This window comes from Fundulus heteroclitus, chromosome 15, assembly GCF_011125445.2.
Source record: "Fundulus heteroclitus isolate FHET01 chromosome 15, MU-UCD_Fhet_4.1, whole genome shotgun sequence".
NCBI classification, from domain to species: domain Eukaryota; kingdom Metazoa; phylum Chordata; class Actinopteri; order Cyprinodontiformes; family Fundulidae; genus Fundulus; species Fundulus heteroclitus.
Window position 1 is genome coordinate 4,322,264 of NC_046375.1, and position 19,400 is coordinate 4,341,663.

Below are 19,400 nucleotides of genomic sequence, written 5' to 3' on the forward strand. Positions count from 1 at the left end.
GGATATTAATGGACAGAAAGAAATCCAACTTGGAAGATAAAACTGTTTTTTTTATAAAATATGTGAAAGCTGAAAAGCCCTAAAAACGAGCGATATTAAAAAAAAAAAAAGTTAAGTAAATATTGTGGCAATGATGACAATACTGTATATGTCAAATCTCAAAATTAGAAAATTTGTGGTAACATGTTGGGACTGAGTGCCATAAATGACAGCTACAAAAGAAAAACTTGTAGAAATTTAACAGAAATAGTGCCTAACAACAAATAGCTCAAGCTTTTTCTCTACCTTTGTGTCTAAAACCAGTGCTTAGCTTTATAGCATTCTGCCCCATGTTACCAGGAGCCACTGACCCCGGATGTGGTTGAAGGCCGGACAAAAATCATCAGCGGATAGTTTGCTCACATAAAATAGGCGCAGATCAGGGATTTCTAGGCTGATATTGATTTCTTCTTTCAAGCCCAAATTGATCGATTAACTTTGGATCTTTGTTGGTGAGTCAGCCGTCGTAATCGCTTTATTTGTTAAGCAAAGTTCACAAAGGGTATGTCCTGTCACATATTAGCTTTATTTTGTCATGATTTTATTGCGTCTTTATGTAGAGTGTCGACCAGAGAGGGACAACCGGTAAAGCTGAATGAGCAGAAGCAGAACTTGGTGGTCTCAAAAATCTGACAGAAGCAGCCAAGACAGCAATGAAAAGAGATTTATTGTCAATTTATTCATGTGTCCCTAATGTTCTTTGTTTTTAACCAAGGCAAAAAGATGCAACATAACCAGCTGCAAAAGGAGAAAATACTGCAAGGCTGTCACACACTCGCAGTTTCTACCCGTTTTTAAAGCTAACTTTAGATTTATAAGTTTATTTATGAGTCCAGATTTATAACAACACGAAAGAAGAGAAGTTAAGGAAGTATTCAGTTTATTCTTTACTTAATGTATTAACAGTCAGTAAAATGGTCACAACGTGCACAGCAAACTTGCACCAGTTACTACAACCCCCAGAACAATGAAAGGCACAAACACACACTTGTACTAATACGTAGTTTTTAACAATACATAATAATCGCAATCATCGTCACACCATCGTTTAGGATAAAAACAACATAAAAATAAAAATACCATAAATCTTTTCTACAACTTTCCTGATTAAGTTAGCATATTTTTTTTTATTGCATTTTCCAGGAAGTTAAACAACAGTGGAGTAGCCCAGAGAACATTTTGCAGGAAGCTGCAGAGGTGGAGCTGATGCACTGTTACTGTAAAAGCATGAAAAATAATATGGAAAACAAATGGTTGACTGGTATGGTTTGGTTTGAATGAGATTATGCCTTTTGATGAAGAATGAGTTGACAGGCCTTTTATTTCAGACACTAAAGCGCAAAAAACACAGCAGATGGCTTAAACAAGTTTAAATAATTAAAAAACAACAACTATATTTTTCGCTCAGGAGACAAATAGCACAAAATTACATTATTTTACATGGATACACTCTACATTTTTTGGTACTTCTTCTGAATCTGGTTTGAAATCACATGCCTTTTTGTTTTTCAAAAGACACGTATGGGTTCACGACGCTCTCCAGCCCGGATTTAAGAGTGCTGACGCTGCTGTTGGTGCTCCCCGAGCCGTCCTTCGCAGCGGCACCGCCTGGTCCGACTCGGGTCGTCTTGAAGTAATAGATGAAGAGGAAGAAACCTGGCAGACATAAAAAAAAGGCTGATTTCTACTCTTCTCAGGGGAACAAAAAAAAAAAAAAAAACGAAAAGTATAATGCATTTTAATAATAAGCACCTTTCAAGACACCCAATGATGAATAAACTTATATAACACTGTACACTAGAGGTACATTCACCCAATCACACTCATATTTATACACAGCTTGGGAGGCAATTTGGGGTTAAGTGCCTTGCCCAGGTGAACATCAATGTGTGACAAGGGGGAGCTGGAATTAAACCCACAACCTTCCAATTGTAAAACAGCTATTCTAACCCATCAAGCCACAGTCACTTTGAAAACAGAAAGCAGTAAAAACATAAAACAATAAAGATAAAATAAAGAATATTTTAAAAACAAACTCAAGCTTTGGTTTGAGTTACAGGGGAGTTTAAGCATGTGGGTTTTATTAAAGCATGATTACGGGTGGCCTGAGAGGTGAGTAGCAGGATTTTAACATGAATATTATGAAGTATGAAGCCTGTCGCTGAATAAAAATACTGCTGGCAGAGTTCTGCACCAGCTCAGGTTGATGCACGGAGAGGAAGACCAAAGGGAAAATAACCGCTACAGCGGATCGGTGAGGTTATCAAGTAGAAGTTGGATAAGGCAATTGAGCCGAGATGACATAGACGATTTATAATGCCCTCTGTGAGAGGAAACAGTGAAACTCTCAAAAAAATTGTCAAAATTAAAATAGAAGCAGCTGTCTTAGAGTAGGACCCCAGTTTTATCCCCTGTTTATAGGAATATGAGGTGAAGCAACATTTACTGCCATCCAGTCAGAAAGGAGGGGAGATGGGCGTCACCTTTATGACGACGAAAACTGCTGGTATTGAATTTATGGAAGAAGTTTCTAAGAAGAATATATATGACGAACAAGAGGAATTAATTTAAAGGTTTTGATCTGAATGTTCAGAGCATGGCTAGACAGGATTAAAACCAGCTGAGGGCATTAAAGCTAATGGATGGAGTCAAAGGTTGTGGTGAAAAAGAGGGATGTCAGAATGAGAAAAAGAGGCAAATTGCCTGAGAAGGTAGTTGGACATCTCGACCAAAGCGGTTTCTGTGCTGTTGATGATGATGAAAATCTGAGATCCAATTATTTAATTTTTGTTTTGTTTATTTTATTTAAAAGATAAGATAAGTTAGAGGTCTGCAAGAGGTTATGAAGGTCAGTGGAGCCTGTAACCCTGTTTTCTATCTCTAGGGGTCATAATAGCTTACTCGAATGCTGAAGGAACAGTAAGGGAAGACTGAACCGTGGTACTTATTTCTTTTTTCGTTGCTATTACCAATTTCTGTTTTAATTTGACCCGCTGATTCGGATTGTCCAATGGACACATTTCTATCATGAATTTAAGAATAGGTTGTAAGGTATAGTGTTGAGTTTTAAAAGCAAAAGAAGAGATTCCCAAATTATTCCCATTTATGCTTCATTGTGTAAGCTTGTAACTTTCCCTGATTTTTACTATATTAGTAGCAAACCACAGGCAGTTGATTTTACTTTTCACAAACCAAAACAGTAGAAGTTTGTAGTTTTTATGCATTTCTTCAACAGGGGAATTAATTCTATCCAATATTTTACCTGTGACCTCTGTTTAGAGCCAACAAACTGCAAATTGGTGACACCAATCTCTGTTGGTGTATCACTACTGTTTATTGAATCCATTCTATCTTTAAAAAGCTGTCAGTAGGTTCCAAACTTTGATTTTTAAATTCACATTTTGTTTCATATTCTAAATGAAAACATTAAATACAATGTTTTACATGGGTTTCCTTTCATGGAAAACAAAGTCTTGTTAAAGACTTGGATCCTCATTACACAACCAAAGTGTCACTGCAGCATTTGTGCCCAGCAAACACAACCTTGTCTTTATGCTTTGACTATGTCATGAAGCGTCAGCATGATGTCCATAAATAGCTAAAGAATGTAATAAATAACTTAAGTGTTTCCTTACACTGACTTTCACAGCTGATAGCTTTGAAAACATATCCTCCTCCACCACTTTTTTAAAACTATGAAACAGCTTAATTCAAACTCGATTAACAACATTAGCTTCCTTGGTGATTCTTCACAATTATTGGTGTTTTCCTGAGCTCCTGACTACAATTAATCTTCAACTTTTCTCTTCCACATACAGTTTACAACCCACTTGACCGTTATGAGGTACCTCATTAATAATCCTGAAGTTCTTTGAAGACTGACCTTAGCATTACAGTTAAAATTTTCATATTAAAGTATGGTAAAAGAAATACCGAAGGCATACCAACACAAATTAGTACAGATATTGTCCCATGTTTTATATCTCATAAAATGTTGGGTATACCCAATATATACCTGACATCACCATGTATATAAAAAATTAAAATGATTGAATTTAGTTAACTATGTGTCAAACAGAGGCTTGTTTTAGTTGAATACCTTGGAAGGAGTTGAGGATTGTGAAAATGTAGGTGGCTGCCACCCGAAAGGAACCATAGGCGAAGAAGGCGAAGCCCCACGTGACACCGAGCTGGCAACAAAGACCCAGGATGATTACTATGCTGGTGCCACTTCTGTTTTCTTGCGGGCTGGCTGATTTGTTTCTCCTGAGACAAAAGAGCCAAGACATCGTGATGATGACCGTGCTGAAGGTGAAGATGAAGACCAGCGCATAGTAGCCGATGTTGACGATGTAGTGGACGTTATTGTCGGTTATCCAGCACCTTTGAACAGCAAGATCAGTCAGTTTAGTAACACAACTGAAAGACTCGCATAAGATTGCGATGACGTGCAAAAATAAGTTTAGCCTCACATTGCCACGTTGTTTTCGGGATTATCAGTGTAGATGGTCAGTTCACCATATTTTCTCAAGCTGCCGAGAACAATCACTGCTATCCCTGGCAGTGCTGGGAAAACAAGGTTAATATAAAGAATAAGCAGCAAACCTCATCTTATGAAAGTCTGTAATTATCTGCTTTTAGATTATATAAAAATAGCACTATATAACGTTGCTTTCTGAGAACTTAGAAGTGGCCTTCCATAACGTTTGGTGGATCTTTTATTTCATGAATCCTGAATTTCCAACAGGATTCATGAAACTTTCCTGTAACTTACCAGGTACTTTTTACAAATGCACAAGGTACTTGTGCATTTGAGAAAAGTGCACAAGTAGGATGCACTACTTACTAAGTCTACTTACTAAGTAAAGTAAGTCTACTTTACTTTAGACTTACCAGGTACTTTAATAAAAAGGTAGGTAGTATCTATGAACTGTTAAGTTCCAGTGAAGTTCCTGGAAAAGAGGGTTCCCTGGAAGATGCCTGGAAAGTTCAATGAACGTTGAACAAAAGTAGCTGGTAAACTGAATAAAAGTTCCATGAAAATAACCCGTAACTTCCATAAAAATACCCAAAAGGTTATATGAAGGTTCTGGAAAAGTACCCAGTAAAGCCCGAGAAACTACTCATTACATTTCTTGGAAATTCTAGAAAAGTACCAGGTAAGTTCTGAGAAAGCTCGGGAAAATAACCTCTACGTTTCTCTAAAGTCTGGACTGTATTACGGTATGATGTACTCACTCCAGGTGAAAACTGCAACTTTGAGTACGTAGCGTGTTATTGCGATATTTCCTCCACTGTACAGCTGCAGACAGAGATGGAAGCCCTGTGCAGCAAACCAGCTGAAAGTGGCCAACATGGAGAAGTGCATCACGGCAGCCATTATCTCACAACCCACGGGGCTTTTCAGATCAGCCACAAAGTGATTGACGAGGAAGGTCAAATTCAGCAGGAACAAGGCACCAATCAGGTGGATGAGGATTTGTGTGGCAGTACTGGCCTTCGTCTTCCTGTGAGGACAGAACAATTCACGAAAAAGAGAAACGTTACACGCCTACTGCTTTTTACCTGAGCTACAGGTAGTTAAGTGTAATGGACCTGCAGATCTGGAACAATTAGGAAGCTCACAGTCTCTGTTTCTTTAAGACATGCCCCAGAGCAAGTTTTGCTGAGACATTAAAAAGAAAACCTTGACGTCTGTTTAGACTATGAGAAAATTATGTTGGAAAGGGTGTCCATTGATGTCCAAATGTTGTTAAACGTGAGTGCTTCGACTAGTCTTCACTTCACAAAGCCAACGCCAGTATTTTTTAGGTAAATCTGGATTGTTAAAATCTTTTTTTGTTGTTGTTGAGCTTCTTTTGCTTGTCTGAAATGGTCCAGAAAGCCCAGTTGCAGACACCTTTGTTTAAGTTTAATTTGGACATTAGCCAGACTAAAATATACCTGGCTTTACCTATCTTTGTTACTGCCAACTTTGGACTGCCTCTAACAAGCTAAACAAAGTATGACTTTCAACAACTCTTCTATGGCTGTATTGGGAAGGCATCGAACTAGCTAAACAAAGTGTGCCTATCAATGTCTTCATTTTAGCTTAATTTTGACAACCTTAGACAGGCTAGCCATTAAAATCGCACTTTCTGTCTAGATTTTGACCAATGATCTCAAACACAAAGTCTCGAGGGCTGGTCCCTTGCAACTTTTGGATGTGTTCCTTGCCCTTCACAACCTGAATCAGATAGCAAAACTGCCTCGCTAGCATCCAGTCAAGCTCTAAGCTCTGCTATTGAAATAATCTTTGAGACATGTGTACTGAAGCAAAGGTTGTGAGACACAGGTTCTCGGGGACTGGAGTTTGAGACAACTGCTCTAGACTAACTGTGGACAGCTTTAAACTGGTTAAACAACGCCTGATGTTCAGCAACTTTGCTAACTTGGATAAAATTACCATATTGGAAGGCATCTGACTAGCTATGTAAAGCATGACTGCATGTATGTTTGTGCTAGCTTGATTTGGATATCATTAAATAGGCTATGTTAAAAATAACTTTCTACGTATTGGTTTAGGCTAACTTTTAGACTGGATCAAGAGAGCCTGACTTTCAGGAACTTTCTTTTCATCAGGCTAGCTAAATAAAATGCGTTTATCTTGCTTTAAGCTAGCTTGGCGTATCAAAGGGTGAACAAACCCCAACTGAAGGCTAGATAACTTTGCTTTAGCTGAATCTGGAAAACAATAGAAGAAATACGCTAAACCTGACTTTTAACTACTTGGTTTGGGCTATTTTTGGACCCTTTACAGAGAAGGTGAAATAAAAGCTTGACTGTTAGCAACTTGTTTCCTATTTGGCTTAGACAGCATGCAAAGGCTAAACAAGGGTTGTTTTGTACATATTTCCTGAATAAGGGCAATGATTAGCTAACCTGGAGAGAGCTTCAACAGAGATGTCCACTTTTTGTAGAGTTAGGGTAAAAAAGAAATCATGAATTTTACAACAAATTTAGGAGCTTTAACGGAGAGGCTACCTTTAAATGCTGCACACACTTTTTGCTTAGGGCCAAAGAAATGTTTGAATTTTACTATTTTCTTTAAGAAGCTGGCATTATTCAATAACATATTTTTAGGTGTACACACTTAAAGAAAAATACCTTAAGTGAGTCAAGAGTTGGGACTTTTTCCTAAAATTAAAACAAAAAATGCTAAGAGAGTAGGTAAAAATATGTACTTAAATCAATTATTACCGCGTAACAAACACATGTCTTCACATCTTTTAGCCTGGCACAAAACAGACAAATATTTCAGGGCATTAAAAAAAAAAGAAATCACTAGTGGATTGAAAGAAACCTAAGAAGAAAAGTTGGGATAGATTACATTTGGTTAACAGTTTTCAGCATAAATAACCATTGACATATATTTACATTTCTGTGGGAGGCCAAATTCAGCACAATCTGAAGGTGTATAAAGCAGCGATTGTGAGTAGCTATAAATAAAACCTGAGGCCGTCCAAATGTTCTCTGCTGTTATCAGCATCTATTCCAGATAAGTAGCTGATTGCTGGCTCAAGGCTACGACTCTTTTTATGGCTTTCTAAAGCTTTTTTTTCAGTTAAATACAAGCGATAGATATTATTTGTTTTGTTTGTTAATGTTATTTGGAGCATCACATTCTGCAGAACAAAGCATTTGTCAGACTAGACGATCTTTCAGTGTCACTGCTCTGCTTGCTTCTAGCATTCATATAGGCAGTTTGACTCGGTCCAGAAGGAAAATTAAAGAAGACTTTGACCCCCTCTGTTTTGCATAAACGTTTTTGACTGAAAGCATTTAATTTCCAAAATGGAAAATGTGTTTAATCAACACACATTAAATGAACATCCTGAAATAATGTTGTTTGTAATAGTTGTATATAGTTGGGCCAAAAAATGCATAATGTTGCTTTAAAAAAGAAACATTCTGAACCCAAGTTGTTGTTTTTATTTTTTAGCTTTAAACCCGAAATGGGTAAAAAAAAAATGGTTAGACCACATGAAATCATAAATTACTTTAAATGAATTAATTGTTTTGATATTTCTTTAACAGTCGAGGTTTTTAGAATGTGGTTGTCGTTCAGCACGAATTACATCAGACTTTACTTCAAAATGCAAAAGTTCAGTCCTCATTACTTGATATTGCATATATTTTTCTGTCTCTCTGTAATGTAACTGCGAACAGAAGCAGAGTCAGGGAGCTTTAAAACCTTTCCTGAAAACTAAACAAACTCATAAGATATTGGGAAGAGTATTTGCATGATGCGCTACTTCTGTACATTGGGCAGTTTTCCATTTTGCTCTCACAACGAAGCCACTGTTCGACATCTCCATTTGCCTATTGTAAATAATTTAGACCAGAACTGCCCACAGTGTTTATTACCCTGAAAGGCCGACCTGTTTAGATGGACGTTATGTACATCAACCACGATGAAACAGCAACGCCACTGAAGCAAGTTCAAGTAATCTGCTAGATCTCTCCTTTAGCGCTTACAGATATCTTTAGAGGGCCAAAGGTTTTAATTGTTTTAGCTCATCCATCATTTCTCTGTATCAAAGATAACTTGAGTAAATACAAAATGCAGTTTTTAAAGGATTTAATTTATTAGTAGAAAAAATATTACTCAAGCCAAAATGGAGGACGTGGACAAAAACTAATCACCTGTGATTAGCGTAAGTTTTGGAAAGCTAAGTTCAATTTGGCAAGCCTGATGACTGTTGTAGAATCAAGACATCACTTAAATAGAGCATATATATCTATTTTGTCTGCACCATCAATGCCAAGTCAAATTCCTTGTAAGTGCAAACCTACTTGGCAATAAATTTGATTCTGATTCTGATTCTATATGAAAACCTGGAGGATCTAATAAAAAAAGCCGCTCACCGTGCTCTGATTCAAAGAAACAGGTGAGAAAGAAACGTCACTGACGTCTAACAGTCCAGAAAGGACTTAAGAAACCATTTCTGAGGTTTTGGGAATCCAGTGAACAACAGCAAGAGCCATAATCCTCACAAGGAGAAAACATGGAAGAGCTGTTTATTTTCTTAGGAGTAGCCTGCCTCCCCAAGATTATTTGAAGAGTGCATCGACGATTCATTCAGGAGGCCACAAACGAACCCTAAACAAAAGTTAAAGCGCTTCAAGCTTCTCAATGTTCATCATTCACCAATGAGAAAAAGACCGGGTAAAAATGGCCTCCAGCGCTGAATAAAAAGAACACAAAGGCCCGTCTCATATTTAAATCTCCTATCTTAATGCTACCCAAACATTGGGAAAATATTCTGTGGACTGACCAGAAAAATGCAAAACGTTTTAGAGGTTGTGCGTCCTGTGTCATCTGCCACTAAACTAAGACACTGTTTCAGGAAAAGCACAGGTGATGGAGCTGCTATTCTGCTTCAGGATCTGGGACAACTTGCCATAACTGATAGTTTATGACATTAGGGGTTGTGTAGCAGGACAATGAGCGTGATCACACCAACAAGTCCTCCTTGAAATGGCAAAGAAAATGTAACATGAGGATATTGGATGGCCTAGTCAAAGTCTGTATATAAATATAGCTGAGATGCTGTGGTTGAATTATAACAGTTTTGCAAAGAAGAGGTCAAAATTCCTTCAAAACAACATGGACAAAAACAATAATCAGTTTTTGAAAATGCTATGATCATTTGAAAATTGCGTTCTTGTTTTAAATCAGGTTATCTTGCACAGATATCAAAATTTGCTTGATAATCTGCAACAATTAATTATTTTTGCAGGGTCTCTGGAAAATGGTGGCGGTGGCCGGCGCCTGTCTCCAACAGGAGAGAGACAATGTGAACCCTGGACAGGTTGGCAGTCACATACATCACACTCATAACGGAGGGTAGTTTTAAGAGATTGATTTATTCAGCAGTCATGTTTTTAGACTGCGGGAGGAAGCTGGAGAATCTATGCATGCACAGGGAGAACGTGCACACTCTGTGCAGAAACACCACTGGATCTTCTTGCTACATTGCAACAGCGCTGACAGCTGCCCCACCATGCAGCCCCCGCTGACAAAGTAAAGGGGGCAAAAAATCCTTTTTACAACCTTTGTCATTATTCTGTGTTAAATAGGCTTTCCGTTTGTCTGTCACATGTAACACCCATTAGATTTTCCTTTAACTTAAGTATTAGGGTTGCATTTTAAGGTGTATTTTCATGTTTTTATTTTCAGTGCATCAGACCTACGGCACTCAAGGTGGGACGTGTCCATGTTGATTTTCTATGGTGCCAAACCTTTTTGTATATATTTTCCAAAGATCTCCTGACTAACAGAGGTCTTTCGGGGGTTTATTTTTAACCTTTGTTCTGTTTTGACTTAAAAAAAAGTCCAGTAAGGACTGTAAGGAATTGTATTGTTTTTTCAGCCGATTAACTCTGCCCTTATCTCAAAATATTGTTGGGTCTGTCCGTAGCAGACAACGTTGCAAAAAATAGAATTTTTAGACATTTTGTTATGGCAGTATAACGCAAAGACAGAATTTATTGTTCTCTGTCTTTGAATCAGCTAAATGTAGCAGACAGAGAATAATATTTTTGGACCAGCAATGTCTTATTTGCCTTTTATTTCTGTCTTTAAGCTTTCTAAAAATTTTAATGCACACAGCATTGAATGCTGTCATGGGTCGCTGCAATGCTGATCAGAGAATGAGTAAACAGGCAGCCTAAGTCCCCTCCAAAAACTGGGAGATTTATTGAAATTGTAAAAAACGAAAAACAAAGTCTGGCCTCTTGAATCGAAAGTAAGGGAATTTGTTTTAGAAATGCTTATTTTTAAATTTTACAATTTATACATTTATAATGTAGGACAGATTACTAGATCAATGTGTGCTTCTGTGCTTATTTTGTTTCTCTTGTTGTGTCTCTGCTCTGTCTTCTGTAACCCCCAGTTGGTCGAGGCAGATGACCGTTCATACCGAGCCTGGTTCTGCTGGAGGTTTTTCCTTCCCGCTAATGGGGAGTTTTCCTTTCCTCTGTCGCCTCATGCTTGCTCAGTATGAGGGATTGCTGCAAAACCATGGACAATGTAGACGACTCTCCCTGTGGCTCTACGCTTCTCCGGGAGTGAATGCTGCTTATCAAGACTTGACGCAATCCACTGGGTTTCCTTATATAGGAGACTTTTCTTAACCAATCTGTATAATCTGATTTCATTTGACTTTGGAAAATGCCTTGAGATGACATGTTTCATGAATTGGCGCTATATAAATACAATTTCAATAGAATTGAATTATTTCACATTACATTGTAAACATCTACAAAAAAATATTAAATAAATCTGTGATTTCTACCTTATAAGGAAGTACATGAAGAGGATTATGCCGAGGAAGAAAACCGAGGCGCCGCACCCAACCTGCGTGATCATAGTGAGGGTGTTCAGGTCCGAACTGGAGATGGTTTCATTGATGGGAGTCTGTGAGATGCAAAAAGCAACAAGATGGTGGGAGTGATTACGCTGAACTGACAGTTTAGGTACAGATATTCCTTTACTGATGGATGAATAATATGAAAAGAACAAAAAATTACCAGCAAGATAGCAAAGAACGTTAGATGCGAACACCGGCATTTGATGGTTTGTCCTTCAACAATAGTTTCACATCCTTCTAAAGTCCAGTTAGGTTTACTTCCTGTGAGACAGGAACAGAGTCAGTGCACATGGCTATCCACCCACCCACTCACCCACACAACTGTCTAAATGATGTCCAATTATTTAGCTTCTGTTCATTTGATGAATGAAATTCTAACATTTCAGGTTAGCTGGGAATTAGATTTCAGCACCTCTTAGGTGGAAAGCAAAAGGATGACTAAATAAATAGATTCTTGGCATAACTAAGTTCCTGTGTCATCGGGCAGAGAACATGTCCTGGTATGAAACAGGTTATTTATCAAGTTTACCATTTATATTGTTTATACAGTATAATAAATTTGCATGAAGTCAAAAATTTAAATTAGGGTTCTGTGTATGTGCGACTGTTTCTGCGCAATTGACTGGAAAGCACCGACAGGACGTTGCGCTTTGCTTTGCTTCCGCCAGGTGTGATTATTCAAAATGACAAATGTTGATAAAAATCTCTCTTTTTGGGGGGGAGAACTAAGACGAAACACCGATGAAACAGCGCACTCTCTGTTCGGTTATAAAAATCCACTTTTAAGGTTGCCAGCTGCTTTCATTTCTGCGTCTGATCCCTGAAGCCAAGAACAAGCTTTAAGCAAACCTGTGACTGAGTCTCTTTGTTTTACATCATCATCAGAGAAATGTCACTGAAAGCAGTTTACCCCAAAAATGTTACGTGTTTTTTTTTTTTTTCGAGTTTTTTTTAAAGTTTTTTCTGAGTTGCCCTTTTACACATTACAGCTGAAAAACGGAAGTCCAAAGGAAAGACTTTGCTGAAATTTAGGATTTGGGTTAAAAGGCGTGGTTTCAGTCAATGGTGCGCTCTTTGCAGAGCATCACTGCTAACAGGAAACAAATTACACAACCTTTGGGAGAGTTTTTTTTTAATTTATAGTAAAAGCTTTTGGACTAAAGTATCCATTTTCCATGATCAGCAACTAATTGGTTATATTCACTAAAATAATCTAGATTACTCAGGCTTAGGAACATGAGTTAAACATACATTTAACGTCCTAATTCCAAGGAAGGAATTGCTGCTCAAACATCAACAAGCAAATTTAAAAAGTGGAGAATTACCTTCACCATTCCATGAGCTACAGTTTGGAAACTGCTTATCCTGTAAACAAAAGAGAACATTAATTCAAGTCTGTTTGAGCAATAGAAAGTGATACTGCAAAAAATAAAAATAATTTTTTTTTTTTTTTTTTACAAACTCACTAATACAACATTCTTGAAATTGATGCTTATTTTTTCGGTGAGATTCTTGATCTCGGCTCCCATCTCAATCGCAACAACCTCATCGGCCAAAATGGTGCTGTTGTTCTCATCCTGGGGATAAAAGCAGCCGGCTTGACAAGAAATACGAACGTATTCTCACGTACAATTTTTAATCTCAACAACCGAAGCAATGCCTTCTTTTTTTTCCCATACCCGAGTCATATTCAAGAACCGGAGAACAGCCGCGTAAGGAATGGTGATGTTTGAACTGATAACCTTTTCGAAGGCTTCCTTGGACACGGAGATAGATCTAGAAAACGTTTGAAGAGTTTTAGCGTCCTCCACAATCTGCAGGGGAAACAGCAAAGGAACAGTCTGAGGAACTCTGCATGCTGTAATATACTGGATGTTTTAATTATTATATTATAGGTAAGCTGGAAACGTGCAGCGTTGCTTAGACAACTTTAGTGACGAAACCTCATTGTGATTTGAAAGTTATTTTAGATTTTTGACGACAGTGAATAAAGAAAGAAGTTGAGTATTAAAAATCAACTGTTAAAAGAAGGAGAAATCTTTGCTTTGATGGCTTGATGAAGGTATGGCAGCACATTGTGTTTGCGGAGCGGTTGACATTTAACCCAGAACCAGCGAGAGGGAAATAAAGGTACTCACTTTCAGCTTGTCGTTTGGATCCATGTAAGCGAAGGATACCTCATCCAGTTCTTCGGGGTTGGTTTTTCTCACTATGACTCCCTCGACCCCTTTTCCCACTGACAGTTCAGCTGAAGTGCCATTCATTTTGGAAATTAACTCTCCCATTCCAGCCATTAGTTCACTGTTTAAATGGCAAAGAATATTCTGACCACACACCTTAAGAACAACTCTAATACCGTTATTATTAGCTCCATTATTGCATTTTTGGCCTCTAAAGATAATTAGTACTGTCTCAAAGAAACACGTCACAAATCTTGTGAATGCTAAGTGTAAGTAAGCATAGACTGATAGACTGTTGTAAAAGCAGAGTAGTATTTTTTTTTTTTAGAATTTCAATGTAAGTTAAACTAAAGAAATCGCCCTTTAGTAGACCTATGTGTACTACCATCTCAATTTTAGTACAGTGTGAACATTACAGGTATAGATTCGATTGGCGTAGCTGCAAGAAACTGAAAAACGTCTTTGAAACATTTCTTTAATATTAAGCATTTCTTACACAGCTTTGGATGCATCAACTTCTTCTTCGTCGTTTTCAAACACAGTGTCAAGTTGAATCGTCTCGTCTGGATTTTTCACCGGGTTGTCGCAGTTCACGCAGAAGGTACCTGTTGTCATGTTTATTATGTACTTGTCGTTGTAGCCTGTAGGAAAAAAAAAGAAGCAGAAAGAATAATTCATCCATCCAATGTCTCGACCTTATTTCTTTTTTATTTCGCATGGTTGCATTGGTAAAAATGCGCACACTCACATCTAACTGGTACTAAGAGAGACCGATTAACCCTACATGCATCTTTTGGGACTGTGAGAGGAAGTCGGAGTTCCCAGAGAGAACCCAAGCACGCACAGGGAGAACATGCAAACTCCATAGTAGAGGAAATCGCTCCCAATTTCTCTTGCTGCTAGTTAACGCAAATTTCTAATCAGCCAATCACATGGCAGCAACTCAATGCATTTAGGCATGGTTAAGATGATCTGCTGCAGCATCAAACCGAGCGTCTGAATGGGGAAGAAAGGCGATTTAAGTGACTTCGAACGTGGCATGGTTGTTGGTGTGAGACAGGCTGGTCCGAGTATTTCAGAAACTGGGATTTTCACCCACAACCATTTCTGGGGTTTACAGAGAATGGTCCGAAAAAGAGAGAATATCAGTGAGCGGCAGTTCTGTGGGCGCAGATGCCTTGTTGATGGCAGAGGTCAGAGGAGAATGACTAGACTGGTTTGAGCTGATAGAAAGGCAACAATAACTCAAAGAACCGCTCGTTACAATGCAAGGTATGCATTAAGGCGGATGGACTAGAGCAGCGGGAGACCAAACCAGGTGACACTCCTGTCAGCTGAGAACAGGAGACTGAGGCTACAATTTGCACAGGCTCACTGTGGTGTTAATGTTACACATGGTTAGTCCAAAAAAAGTAACAAACAAAGCAACTGGACTTGTTTTCCGTAGTTGAAGACATTTCGCTTCCTCTCCAGGAAGCTTTCTCAATTCAAAAAGTCTGGAGTAATGTGCAGTACCAAGCTTTATACTACTGCCAAACAAAGGCCTTGTAATGGCTTAGATAACATGCAGATTCAACAGAAACAGGTCCACCCCTTAGTAATGGGTGGTCGTTAAAGTCATTAAGCCATCAGATTGGACTGAAACTGGTCCACTCCTCTGTAACGAGGAGTTATTGGCCTGGTTTGCAGGACCAATGTTTTGATCACCCGTATGGGGGTGAGCATTTAGGTGATGATTGGCCGGAATTAATCCTATAGCTGTGTTGTAAATTTTTGAGAGTTGGAACCTAAGGCCTCCTCCTCTGTTTAAGGTTGTTTTTTCTCTCTTAACGTAGATGGCTTCCTTCACACCCCTTTCAAACCATCTGTCTTCTTTGACCAAAATGTGAACATGTTGGTCCTCAAAAGAGTGACCTTTGTCCTTAAGGTGTAGGTGGACAGCAGAGTCTTGTCCTGAGGAGGTAGCTCTCCTGTGTTGAGCCATGCGTCTGTGGAGAGGTTGTTTGGTTTCTCCAATATAAAGATCAGAACATTCCTCACTGCACTGAACTGCAGACACCACTCCGCTCATCTTAGGTTTGGGGGTTTTGTCCTTGGGATGCACCAGCCTCTGTCTGAGGGTCCTGTTTGGTTTGAAATGTACTGGGATCTTGTGTTGGAGAAAATCCTCTTGAGTTTTTCAGAGACTCCAGCAACATATGGGATGACAATGTTTTTTTGTTTATTCTTCTCACCATTATGTTCTGCAGCGGGTCTTTTGGTACTATATTTGACACTAGAAAAGGCCATTAATTGGGCAAGACAAAGTGAAGAGGTGAAACAGCAGCAATCCTGTCTGCATAGTGATACCAGATCAGAGACAGAAAATGGAAAATCTGTCGACAGGGCGTACAAAAGCAGTGTCAAGCATGCCACGACTAAATATCGACCGAAGTTGCACACTACTACAACTAATAAAAGGGAGATTTCTCAGTGTTATAAGTGTGGCAGCTCTCCATCCCATCCCAAACGTGACAGCCAATGGGGGAAAAATGTCATGTATGTGAGAAAAAGGCACACTATAAGAGGGTGTGTAGAACGCTCAAGAGTGTACATGCTGTTGAAGAAGATTATTTTTTGTTTTTAGGCAGCATTACGAATGGAGATGAACCTTGGAGGGTGGATGTTGAAATAAATGACAGAAACATCTCATTCAAGATTGACACTGGTGCTGATGTTACGGTTCGGCCATACGCCATGCACAAAGACATCTACAGAGACAAGAGTCCCCCCCCCCCTTCTAAAAAAAAAGACAACAGGCAGCTGCTGGGACACACTTGGACAATAGAAGATTGGAAAAATTTTGCCTGGCCTGATGAGTCTCACTTTCTGCTGCAACATTCGAATGGTAGGGTCAGAATGTGGCGTCAACAACACGAAAGCATGGCTCCATCCTGCCTTGTATCAATGGTTCAGGCTGGTGGTGGTGGTGTAATGGTGTGGGGGATAATTTTTTGGCATACTTTGGGCCCCGTACCTTAGTACCAATTGAGCATCGTGTCAACGCCACAGCCTACCTGAGTATTGTTGCTGATCATAAGATAAGATAGGCTTTATTGATCTCACATTGGAGAAATTCACTTGTCCAACATGTCCATCCCTTTATGACCACAGTGTACCCATCTTCTGATGGCTACTTCCAGCAGGATAATGCGCCATGTCATAAAGCACGAATCATCTCAGACTGGTTTCTTGAACATGACAATGAGTTTACTGTACTCAAATGGTCTCCACAGATCATCAGCTCTATTGGATTGAGATCATCAGATCTCAATCCAATAGAGCATCTTTGGGATGTGCTGGAACTGGAGATTCGCATCATGGACATGCAGCCGACAAATCTGCAGCATCTGCGTGACGCTATCATGTCAATATGGACCAACCTCCCTGAGGAATGTTTCCAGTACCTCGTTGAATCTATGTCATGGAGGATTAAGGCAGTTCTGAAGGCAAAAGGGGGTCTAAACTGGAACTAGCAAGGTGTGCCTAATAAAGTGGCCCATGCTTGTTGTTCCCAATTTCAAAACTTCAAAAGACTTTTATCACAAACTTATGATAAAATATAAATTAATATGATATATTTTTGGGATTTTAATAATACCAATTTACTCAAAGTGTATCTACTGAGACTTATTATGGTTCTGTCGTTAAATGGATCTTAATGGTCCTTACCTTGTTTCTTGCAGGAATCTTCATCAAATCCAGTCTTGTCTTTGCACACAGTGTTTGTACTAAAATTTCCACACTTGCAAGATGCTTATTGGTTCAGCCATGCAAGAAAAAAACAAAAGAAACAAAAAGACAAAATTTGAGAGAAATGGTTTTGACTTTAAAATGGTTACATTTGTTATTAACCTTTTATCTTAATTCCTTTTTTATCTTATAAATGGATATTTAAAGTAAAATCACAATGTAAAAACTGAATGGTATTTATAGTTATTATATGTTATTTTTAAATATTCTCTAATTAAATCACAGTTATTGTTTGAAGTTTCTTATCAACACACACTTACAGACAGGTAATAGTTATGGAGAGTATTCAGTAACTTTTTTACCCGTTGGATCTGAGCAGTTCTTTCCTCCCAGAGCAAATATTGTCCACTTCCACTTTGGTAAGCTTTTTAGGAATGTAAAGCAAGAAACTTCCATTGGTTTTCACCTGCGGCCACTCTTTCCAAAATGTTTCTACAGATCCAAATAAACGAACACATTTCAGTTTTTTTTTTTTTTTTTTTTTTTTACAATTATAGCTTAATTAGCATATATCATTTTAGAGAAGGTGTTTTAAGCTTAACCTACGTTGTCTCGTTTCGTTCTTCTGTAGGAATATCACGCAGGGAAACCTCTCTGATAAAAAAAAAAATAATAAGTTTTATGCCAAACTTTTCTTTTTTTTAAAAACACCCGAATCTGTCTGTTTCTGTCCAGGGCTGGGCTAGGGTGGAAATTCAGTCAGGGATCGTGGCTTAGACGCATGCAAGTAAAACCTAGATTTTACATCAAATAATTTATTTGCTGTATAAAACCATTATATTTTTAGACAATCAGAAGACAGTTGTGCACACACAAATTGACCAAGATAATTTCACTTTTCTGTTAGTTGTGTAGGATCTCCCCTCTCTGGGAGGGCGTGGTCGAGTAGACGCGCAGACAACACACCTGAGGACTATCCCCTCAACATTATAAGGAGCTGCCAGGCAACTATCCTTTGCTTAATGGTCCACAGAGTTGGTAATCAAGCCCTCCCGAGCACTAGCTTTTCTAGATCTCCTACGTAGGGCTGGACAGTTAATCGTGTTTGCAATATAAACGCAATTTAAAAAAAATGCAATTTCCAAATGACAGAGGTCTGCAATTTTTGCCTATGTAACAATTAAAGAATAAGACACATCCTTTAGGTGTCAGTAATATGTTTATAGGGGTTTGCCTCCACATGGAAGGGAAGAGAGATAATTGAATTTTATTACTTTTTTTAGACTTTATATAAATCAATACTTTCATACCAGAAACTTTCAGGTTTCTGAGAATCTTCACCAGCTAGTGATGGACAATGTCACTCAAGATGTTAATTTTGAAATTATTTCATTGTTGGACTATCACTGCTGAATGTTCAGAATTTGAAACCAATTCTTTTATTTTATGTTATGTATTTAACATTGTCATAGTTGTTAAGTCTTGCCTTCTTTATTTCACTTTTCACTGCTCATTAATTGTCTTTTTGCCTTTTTAAGTTATTCTCTGTGTAATCTACATTATTGAGTTTATCTGTGTGAGCGCCCTATCTGTCATGCCACTGACCCGTTTTCTGCACCACTCAGATTCTGTCTTTGTCTCTTTGCTGGATTGTTTTTGCCGTTTCTGTTCACGTTTAGCCTGTATTAGTCAAGCCTGTTTTCACCCATGGTTCATGCCTCCTTCTCCTTGCAGCCCTCTAACTTGTTCGGTTTTATTTTTGTTATAACGCTCTACTCACCCGGCTGCTGCCGCCAGCTGCATGGTGAATCCCAACCTGACACACACAATGCAAGCATTAAAATTTCTAATGTTACTGAGAGTGACAAGAAATATGCACCAAATCAGAGTCCTTCTAAAGGCTGACAATGAAAACGACTTGGGTCAGATCTGTAGCCCAGGCAGATTAAGAACAATGCAGATTAGATTGAAAAGAATGATCTGTTGGTGTGGTTTTACTTGTAATTATTTACATGTGCGTATGTGACACCAAACA

At 38.5% G+C, this 19,400-nt stretch overlaps 1 protein-coding gene across 2 annotated transcripts; it reads right to left on the bottom strand.

Annotated features, from left to right (window-relative positions):
- Positions 1-902: 902 nt before the first annotated feature.
- On the bottom strand, positions 903-17,851 carry LOC105935408 (adhesion G-protein coupled receptor G5). 2 transcript variants are annotated; one of them, XM_036147687.1, is made up of 13 exons: positions 17,728-17,851; positions 17,345-17,428; positions 14,130-14,274; positions 13,592-13,754; positions 13,196-13,267; positions 12,920-13,030; positions 12,779-12,818; positions 11,614-11,714; positions 11,379-11,500; positions 5,278-5,546; positions 4,512-4,605; positions 4,139-4,422; positions 903-1,695 (listed from the first exon to the last, which is right to left on the bottom strand). In XM_036147687.1, exons 1-13 carry the CDS (start codon positions 17,819-17,821, stop codon positions 1,529-1,531), a joined length of 1,746 nt encoding a protein of 581 aa, XP_036003580.1. In that variant the 5' UTR covers positions 17,822-17,851; the 3' UTR covers positions 903-1,528. The 2 variants fall into 2 exon arrangements, with proteins under 2 accessions (XP_036003580.1, XP_012731236.2); XM_012875782.3 differs by having other exon boundaries at positions 13,133-13,267.
- Between the last annotated feature and the right edge of the window lie 1,549 nt (positions 17,852-19,400).